Source organism: Salvelinus sp. IW2-2015, unplaced genomic scaffold (assembly GCF_002910315.2).
Source record: "Salvelinus sp. IW2-2015 unplaced genomic scaffold, ASM291031v2 Un_scaffold2762, whole genome shotgun sequence".
In the NCBI taxonomy this organism is placed as follows: domain Eukaryota; kingdom Metazoa; phylum Chordata; class Actinopteri; order Salmoniformes; family Salmonidae; genus Salvelinus; species Salvelinus sp. IW2-2015.
In genome coordinates this window covers 145,687-155,788 of record NW_019944065.1, presented here as the reverse complement: position 1 = coordinate 155,788, position 10,102 = coordinate 145,687, and the positions used below count along the sequence as shown (strand labels likewise).

At 44.5% G+C, this 10,102-nt stretch overlaps 1 protein-coding gene across 1 annotated transcript in view; it reads right to left on the bottom strand.

Moving 5' to 3' along the window:
• The window catches only part of ice2 (interactor of little elongator complex ELL subunit 2), a 31,690-nt gene extending 28,068 nt beyond the window's left edge, over positions 1–3,622 (bottom strand). The window contains 10 exon segments of the mRNA XM_070440627.1: positions 437–596; positions 807–923; positions 1,493–1,627; positions 1,707–1,880; positions 1,990–2,082; positions 2,192–2,324; positions 2,514–2,692; positions 2,865–2,877; positions 3,178–3,288; positions 3,454–3,622. Coding sequence (XP_070296728.1) covers positions 437–596; positions 807–923; positions 1,493–1,627; positions 1,707–1,880; positions 1,990–2,082; positions 2,192–2,324; positions 2,514–2,692; positions 2,865–2,877; positions 3,178–3,288; positions 3,454–3,467 — 1,129 coding nt within the window. The 5' untranslated portion in view covers positions 3,468–3,622.
• Between the last annotated feature and the right edge of the window lie 6,480 nt (positions 3,623–10,102).

The window sequence follows — 10,102 nt, the reverse complement described above, 5'->3', positions numbered from 1 at the left end:
AAGTTTATATCCTACCTCTCCCAGGGTTAGGCATGGTTAGTTTATCCTACCTCTCCCAGGGTTAGGGGTCAGGATGGAGGGTTAGGGTTATATCCTACCTCTCCCAGGGTTAGGTCAGGATGAGGGGTTAGGTTATATCCTACTCTCCCAGGGTTAGGCATTAGGTTATATCCTACCTCTCCCAGCGTTTAGGGTCAGGATGAGGGGTAGTTATATCCTACCTCTCCCAGAGGTTAGGTTCAGGATGAGGGTTAGGTTATATCCTACCTCTCCCAGGTTAGGCATTAGGTTATATCCTACCTCTCCCAGGGTTAGGGCAGAGAGGGGTTAGGTATATATCCTACCTCTCCCAGGGTTAGGGTCAGGATGAGGGGTTAGGTTATATCCTACCTCTCCCAGGGTTAGGGTCAGGATGAGGGGTTAGGTTATATCCTACCTCTTCCAGGGTTGGTTCTGACCACTACAGGTAACTCCCAGGGATCAGTGAAGTCCGGACCGTGGTTGTCCAGCAGTCTGACCAGACTTTCTCTACTCAGGACAACATGGGGTTCATACCGACCACTCAGCTTCTCTGCATTACTGTCAGTACTGACGCCCTAAACGTGAAACAAATACCAACATTAGTGTGTAAAATGAGGACTCTAAGACATAACACTGTTCAGAAACATCAATGGAAGAGTGTTGCTGCGGTGTATTTAATAGTTCATATACAAAGGCCTCCCAAAGACTGAGTTCCAACCTGACAACAACAACCAATGATGTCTCTCTTTGTTGTAGTAATTAAAGAAGTCAAGCATCATTCTTACAGAGTGTGAGAGCTTGGCTTTCTTGACTGGAGGAATGTCTGATGAAACAGTCTCATAGTCAAATGCCAACTGTGCTTCATTAGGCACCACTTTGTGGTCTGTGATCACGACCTCGCCCTGCAGGCACACAGGAGGAGAAGACAGGTTCTGGGACTCAAGTACAAAGGATAACAGTTTATAGTACTACTATTATATAGAATACATTATTCTAGTATATCTCACCATAGTATTACAGTTATTTATAAACTGGGTGGTTCCAGCCCTGAATGCTAATTGGCTGACACCCGTGGTATATCAGACCGTATACCACGGGTATGACAAAACATTTATTTTTACTGCTCTAATTACTTTAGTAAACAGTTTATAATAGCAGTAAGGCACCTCATGGGTTTGTGGTATATGGCCAATATACCACGGCTAATGGCTGTATCAAGGCACTCCGCGTTGTGTCGTGCGTAAGAACAGCCCTTAGCTGTGGTATATTGGCCATATACCACACCCCCTCATGGCTTATTGCTTAAATATTATATATTATTCTAGTATATCTCACCAGTATTTCTGTTAAATATAATATATTATTCTAGTATATCTCACCACAGTATTACTGTTAAATAGAATACATTATTCTAGTATATCTCACCATAGTATTACTGTTAAATAGAATATATTATTCTAGTATATCTCACCATAGTGAGCAGCTGTTTCTCAAAGTTGAGCTGGAGGCTGGAAGAGAAGTTTCCTCCTGTGAGGCTGGTTATCTCCTGGATCTGATAGAGTTGGGGATACATCCTCATCTGGTCCAGACAGGCTCTCAGATACTCCTGGAACAGAAAACGATGACAGTACCGTACAGAGTTGTAACATCAGCAGACTAGTAACCAGGAAGTAACAGTGCATTACCTCTGAGTAGAGAGCGGCCCCCTGGGATATGTAGTTGTAGTCGTCCGGACACATCCTGGCCACTTCCTGCAGGTACCTCATGAACTCTGACCTCTCACTGTTCACATGCAGCAACAGCGTCTGATCGGCATAGATGAACAGGGTTAGTGCTAGATCGGGAAGGGTGAAGGCAAGCTGCGATTAGAATCTGACAGGGAGGGAGGCACAGGTCACAACATTGAGTTCTGTCAATGTCAATGCATGTTTTAAGTACAATGACTGAATGCACAGGCTCTGACCCTACAGGCACAGTCACAGGCTCTGACCCTACAGGCACTGGCTCTGACCCTACAGGCACAGTCACAGGCTCTGACCCTACGGCACGTCCAGGCTTGACCTACAGCACAGTCACAGGCTCTGACTTACAGCACAGGCTCTGACCTACAGGCACAGTCACAGGTCTGACCCTACCGGCACAGTACAGGCCTACCCTACAGGCACAGTACAGGCTCTGACCCTACAGGCACAGTCACCGGCTCTGACCCTACAGGCACAGTCACAGGCTCTGACCTTACAGGCACAGTCACAGGCTCTGCCCTACAGGCACAGTCAGGCTCGCCTACGCCGAAGGCTCTGACCCTACAGGCACAGTACAGGCTCTGACCCTACAGGCACAGTTCTGACCCTACAGGACCAGTCACAGGCCTCTGCCTTGTACAGGCACAGTTCACAGGCTCTGTTCAGAGCATTATGTGCATGAGGAGCTTCTCTGTATGTATTGCGCTATACGATGTATTGTATTCTTATATAAGAGCCGTCGGTGCCTACCTGAGTAGCCTTCTGGCTGTTTGCTGGTCAGCCACTATGAGAAATATGTCAGCTGGTCTTTTACTGGTGGTCTGGAGAAAGGGGTATTGGATCCTGGGCTTCGGACAAACTCTGGTACTGGCCGAGGGGAAGGCTGGGGTCTGGCGGGGGGCTGAGGGTGTCGGGGTTCGGTCTGGGGACTGCCCACCAGCGCGGGTGATCTCTTTACGGTCCCGTGTTCATTCTGATGTCAGCGAAGGCGCTCGTCCGGTGCTACTCCTGTCTCGTTATGGTTACTGCGCTGTTTGACTGCTTCGTGTTAGAGGGGCTTGGTGGTCCTGTTGGGTCCTGCTATCTCCTTCACTGTCAAACCTTTACTGTGGGACTGGACACGCAGCACAAGCTTCTTTAAGGTTACCATCTCTAGTGGTACCATTCATCTTTATGGTTACCAGTTCATCATTCTAATGGTTACCAGTTCTAATGGTTACCAGTTCATCATTCTAATGGTTACCAGTTCTAATAGTTACCAGTTCATCATTCGAATGGTTACCAGTTCTAATGGTTACCAGTTCTAACAATGAGAAAGAGATAAAACTCCCCTCAATCTGCTGTCCACTGACGCTACGTTAGCCAGCCACTGACGCTACGTTAGGTAGCTACTGTAGCTAGCTGCATACTGTACCTTACAACAGCGATAGACCACAGTCCCTTGATGGTCGGCGCCAGGGAGTACTTGTCATATAGGTCTTTGTTAAATAATAGACAGTCTGGGGATGGGAGCGGGACGTCCTCCCTACGAGGAGATAGGGAACAGCGTTTCATCATGATTATGTTACAACTAGCGTTAACATCTCTACGGATAGCAAACCTCAAACTTGCCATAGTTTAAATATCGTTAGTTAGGCGCCAAATGTCCCCAAACATTTTCGCCAACTGGTTAATCACAAACCAAGCTCACCATGTCAGCTCCATATGTACCACTGTTTTATGTTGGCCTGGTTATGAGATAAGATGTAGCTGAGAATAATACAACTATAAATAGTTAGCTAGTAGCCAGTTATCTACTTTAACAATGGCATTGATGTGAGCTTCAGCGTTGAACGTGAAACCGCTGTGATACAGGCAAGAACTACTAAGTACTTCCGGGTCAGGACTTTTGGAATCCTTCAAAATAAATGTCCTGTCCTGTATCAAAATCAAATCAAACTTTATTTGTCACATGCGCTGAAGCTGCTAAGGAGCCTTTCTGTCCTAGACTTGGCGCTCCAATACCACTTGCTGGTGAATAATTACTGCAAAAATTATATTTTATTTCTATAAGATAAGTAATTTATTTTTTATTTTTTCAAGCGTAAATGGTCGACAATTTTTTTTGTGTGTGTACTCTTAACATTTATTGCACCGTACACAATGATCTGTTCTTGGTGTCACAGTAAAACAGGGTTCTCTGGGTGTGGATTCACAGTCACAGGCTCTGACCCTACAGGCACAGTAAAACAGGGTTTCCTCTGGGTGTGGATTCACGAGTCACGGCTCTGACCTACAGGCACAGTAAAACAGGGTCTCTTGGTGTGGATTCACAGTCACAGGCTTCTGACCCTACAGGCACAGTAAAACACGGGTTCTCTGGGTGTGGATTCCACAGTCACAGGCTCTGACCCTACAGAGCACAGTAAACAGGGGTTCTCTGGGTGTGGATTCACAGTCACAGCTCTGACCTACAGGCACAGTAAAACAGGGTTCTCTGGGTGTGGATTCACAGTCACAGGCTCTGTACCCTACAGGCACAGTAAAACAGGGTTCTCTGGGTGTGGATCACAGTCAAGGCTCTGACCCTACAGGCACAGTAAAACAGTGGTTCTCTGGATGGTGTGGATTCACAGTCACAGGCTCTGACCCTACAGGCACAGTAAAACAGGGTTCTCCTGGGTTGTGGTCTCACAGTAAAACACCCAGGTCTCTGACCCAACCCCTAACAACCAGTAAAACAGGGTTCTCTGGGTGTAAGCTCTGTGGATTTGGAAACTAGAAGTGCTCCTAGTAGACCCCCTTTTACTGTGACACAACGTACAGATCATTTTGTACGGTACGATATGAATGTCAAATATGAAAAAAGGATTGGATATAAGTTGATGGGCCACTCTGTTAGGGCCGCACAACAGAGCAGAGACGCTCCTCTGGGTGTAAGCTCTGTGGATTTGGAAACTAAAAGTCCTGAGCAGAATGGAACCCTTTTACATGCAACACTATAATATGATTATTAATATTGTTATTACTATTATTATGATTTTTTATTTGTATTACTGTTGTTACATGATCCGGCGCGCCAAGTCTAGGTCCAAAAGGCTTCTCAACAGCTTCTACCCCAAGCCATAAGACTCCTGAACAGCTAATCAAATGGCTACCCAGACAATTTGTATTGCCCCCCCCCCCCCCCCCCAAACACTTTACACTGCTACTCTCTGTTATTATCATGCATAATCACTTTAACTCTTCCTACATGTAAATATTACCTCAATTAACTCAACTAACTGGTACCCCCAGTACATAGCCTCGCTATTGTTATTTTACTGCTGCTCTTTAATTATTTGTTACTTTTATTTCTTATTTTTTACTTAACACGTCTTTTTCTTAAAACTGCATTATTGGTTAACGGCTGGTAAGTAAGCATTTCACCTGTTATATTCGGCGCATGTGACAAATACAATTTGATTTGAACTATCTAGTAATCATTACTTTAATGCTATTAAAAATAATGTCATTTTGTTATTTAACTAGGCAAGTCAGTTAAAGAACAAATGTGATACAGCCTGGATTCAAACCAGGGACTGTAGTGACCCCTCTTGCACTGAGATGCAGTGCCTTAGACCGCTGCACCACTCTGGAGCCTAATGCTATAATATTATTTGTGCTATAAAGGCGATTAACTTTATTCCTTTTTTCATATTGTTAAACAAGTCTGCTAACATTTCGCCATAACATTTGACAAATTTCGACCATTTGTATTATTCTTCACAAGCTTCATTGTGTGATTTTTATTTGGAAGGAAATTGCCGCGGTCACGGCCTTGTTCTTGCTCGGTCTTGCTTATTCTTGCTGCCAGCATGGAGATCAATGTGGACAATCCTCAGTGGTCTGTCACTAGTTACCCCAGCCACAAAGTCAGAAGCGGCTGTATCGTAAAAAATCCTGCAAATAAAATTGTGATTTTTGGTCTTAATTTAAGGTTCAGGTTAGGCATCAGATTAGCAGTGTGGTTAAAGTTAAGATTATGGTTAGGTTTAAAATCATATTTTAAGAAGATCGCTACAATGTAGAAATAGCCGGGGTTTAGCCATAGTTATGACTTTGTTGCTATGGTAACCTATAATAATTCCCCAGGAAACTAAGTACATGTTGAAATTTCCAGATAGCAGATCATTTGAGCTGCATATCCCATGTAGACTCAAACTAGTATGTTATTTATTTCTCATGTAATGTAATTATTCTGTAGAGGGAAACACAATAAGGAAAACATTTTTGGAGTCGAGTCCGACTCCTGTGGTTGGAGTTGTAGGAGTCGACTCTTGCTTGACTCCCAAAACACGCTGAAACGGATGCGTGTCCTATTGCAGAGTCCTACTAGGAAGACTACGTCTGCATTCTAGAGACTATAGCTTGTGTGTCTATGTACGCTGACGGCTCAACAGTCAAATAAATAACTGAGACACTTAACACAGAGCTCCAGTCCGTTATAGAATGGCTAACTAACAATAGGCGTGTGCTAAATATCTCAAAAACTAAAAGCATAATTTTTGGGACAAATCACTCGCTCAACGCTAAACCTCGTTTAGATCTATTATTGAATAATGTGGTTATTGAGCAAGTTGAGGAGACTAAACTGCTGGGTGTAACCCTAGATAGCAAATTGTCATGGTCAAAACATATAGACTCATTGGTTGCTAAAATGGGAAGAGGTCTGTCCATGACAGGGCTTTGCTCTGCCTTCTTGGCATCTCAGTCGACCAGACAGGTCCTACAGGCCCTAGTTTTGTCGCACCTGGAATACTGCCCAACTGTGTGGTCATGTGCAGAAAAGAAGGACATAGGTAAATTGCAGTTGTTCCAGAACAAAGCAGCACGTATCACACTCAGACTACCATTCAAAAGTTTGGGTCACTTAGAAATGTCCTTGTTTTTGAAAGAAAAGCACATTTTTTGTCCATTAAAATAACATCAAATTTATCAGAAATACAGTGTAGACATTGTTAATGTTGTAAATGACTATTGTAGCTATACACCTATYTAGATATTCCATTTTTGAATGTAATATCTACATAGGTGTACAGAGGCCCATTATCAGCAACCTTCACTCCTGTGTTCCATTGGTACGTTGTGTTAGCTAATCCAAGTTTATATAATTTTAAAAGGCAAATTGATCATTAGAAAACCTTTTTGCAATTATGTTAGCACAGCTGAAAACTGTTGTGCTGATTAAAGAAGCGATAAAACTGGCCTTCTTTAGACTAGTTGAGTATCTGGTGCATCAGAGCATTTGTGGGTTCGTTTACAGGCTCAAAATGGCCAGAAACAAATAACTTTCTTCTGAAACTTGTCAGTCTATTCTTGTTCTGAGAAACAAAGGCTATTCCATGCGAGAAATTGCCAAGAAATTGAAGATCTCGTACAACGCTGTGTACTACTCCCTTCACAGAACAGCACAAACTGGCCCTAACCAGAATAGAAAGAGGAGTGGGAGGCTGTAACGGCTGTCGTCTTCCTCCTCGTCTGAGGAGGAGAAGTTAGAAGGATCGGAGGACCAATGCGCAGCGCGGTAATTGTCCATAATGTTTAATTAAAGACAATAAACGTGAACACTACAAAATACAAAACAACAAACGTGAAAACCGAAACAGTTCTATCTGGTGCAGACACACAAAGACTGAAAACAACCACCCACAAAACCCAACAGAAAACAGGCTACCTAAATATAGTTCCCAATCAGGGACAACGATTGACAGCTGCCTCTGATTGAGAACCATATCAGGCCAAACACAGAAAACCAACACAGAAATAGAAAACATAGATTACCCATCCAACTCACGCCCTGACCACACTAAAACAAAGAAAATACAAAAGAACTATGGTCAGAACGTGACAGAAGCCCCATTGATCATCCTTGAGATGTTTCTACAACTTGATTGGAGTCCACCTGTGGTAAATTCAATTAATTGGACATGAGTTGGAAAGACACACACCTGTCTATATAAGGTCCCACAGTTGACAGTGCATGTCAGAGCAAAAACCAAGCCATGAGGTTGAAGGAATTATCCGTATTGCTCTGAGACAGGACTATGTCGAGGCACAGATCTGGGGAAGGGTACAGAATATTTCTGCAACATTAAAGGTCCCCAAGAATACAGAGGCCTCCATCATTCTGAAATAGAAGAAGTTTAGAACCACCAAGACTCTTCCTAGAGCTGACCGCCCAGCCAAACTGAGCAGGGCCTTGGTCAGGGAGATGACCAAGAACCCGATGGTCACTCTGATAGAGCTCCAGACGTCCTCTGTGGAGATCGGAGAACCTTCCAGAAGGACAACCATCTCTGCAGCACTCCACCAATCAGGCCATTATGGTAGAGTGGCCAGATGGAAGCCACTCCTCAGTAAAAGGCACATGACAGCCCGCTTGGAGTTTGATAAAAGGCACCTAAAGGACTCTCACAAGATTCTCTGGTCTGATGAAACCAAGATTCAGCTCTTTGGCCTGAATGCCAAGCATCACGTCTGGAGGAAACCTGGCACCATCCCTACAGTGGAGCATGGTGGTAGCAGCATCATGCTGTGGGGATGTTTTTCAGCGGCAGGGACTGGGAGACTAGTCAGGATTGAGGAAAAGATGAATGGAGCAAAGTACAGAGAGATCCTTGATGAAAACCTGCTCCAGAGTGCTCAGGGCCTCAGACTGGGGCAAACATTCACCTTCCAACAGGACGATGACCCCAAGCACACAGCCAAGATAACGCAGGAGTGGCTTCGAGAAAAGTTTCTAAATGTCCTTGAGTGGTCCAGCCAGAGCCCGGACTTGAACCTGATCGAACATCTTTGGAGAGAGCTGAAAATAGCTGTGCAGCGACGCTCCCCATCCAACCTGACGGAGCTTGGATCTGCAGAGAATAATGAGAGACACTCCCCACATGTGCCAAGCTTGTAGCTTGACACCCAAGAACACTCAAGGATGTAATCGCTTCCAAAGGTGCTTCAACAAAGTACAAAGTTCAACAGAGTAAAGGGTCTGAATACTTATGTAAATGTGATATTTCATGTATTTAGTTTTTGCAAACAATGCTAAAAAACAGTTTTTGTGTAGATTGATGAGGGGATTATTTATTTTTTTAATAAGGCTGTAACGTAACAAAATATGGAAAAAGTCAAGGGGTCTGAATACTTTCCGGATGCACTGTATGTATGCTACCTGTTGCCTGCAGATTACAGATACAAACTGTTCTCTTATGTGATTGCTATCAGTTTTACAAAATACAATGTTAGTAGAACTAGTTCACTGCAAATACAAACAAAAATGGTTGGTTTTAATACATATATAGTACTGGATACAGGTATAGTACTGGATACAGGTATAGTACTGGATACAGGTATAGTACTGGACCAGAGCTACCCGGACAGAGGCTGGTACTGGTACCCCTGTATATAACCTAGTTGTTGTTCTTTTATTGTGTTTATTTATATAAAAAAATTACTTTAGTTTATTTTGTTTATTCCTTGAACTGGATTGTTGGTTAAGGGCTTGTAAGGAAACATTTCACAGGAAGGTCTACTACACCTGTTGTATTCAGCATTTCACAGGAAGGTCTACTACACCTGTTGTATTCAGCATTTCACTGTAAGGTCTACTACACCTGTTGTATTCAGCATTTCACGCCGCCTGCTTGAGTTTTATGACGGAGGCCTTTAGAGCCTCACCGAGCCGCCTGGCTTGAGTTTATGACGGAGCCTTTAGAGCCTCACCGAGCCGCCTGCTTGAGTTTATGACGGAGGCCATTAGAGCCCACCGAGCCGCCTGCTTGAGTTATGACGGAGCTTTAGAGCCTCACCGAGCCGCCTGCTTGAGTTTATGACGGAGGCCATTAGAGCCTCACCGAGCCGCCTGCTTGAGTTTATGACGGAGGCCTTTAGGCCTCACCGAGCCGCCTGCTTGAGTTTATGACGGAGGCCTATTAGAGCCTCACGAGCCGCCTGCTTGAGTTATGACGAGGCCATTAGAGCCTACGAGCCGCTGCTTGATTTTGTATGACGGAGGCCAAGAGCCTCACCGAGCCGCCTGCTTGAGTTTATGAGCGAGGCCATTAGAGCCTCACGAGCCGCCTGCTTGAGTTTTATGACGGAGGCCTAGAGCCTCACCGAGCGCTGCTGAGTTTTGACGGAGGCGCATTAGAGCCTCACCGAGCCGCCTGCTTGAGTTTATGACGGAGGCTTTAGAGCCTCACCGAGCCGCCTGCTTGAGTTTATGACGGAGGCATTAGAGCCTCACCGAGCCGCCTGCTTTGAGTTTATGACGGAGGCCATTAGAGCCTCACCGAGCCGCCTGCGTAGTTTATGACGGAGGCCTT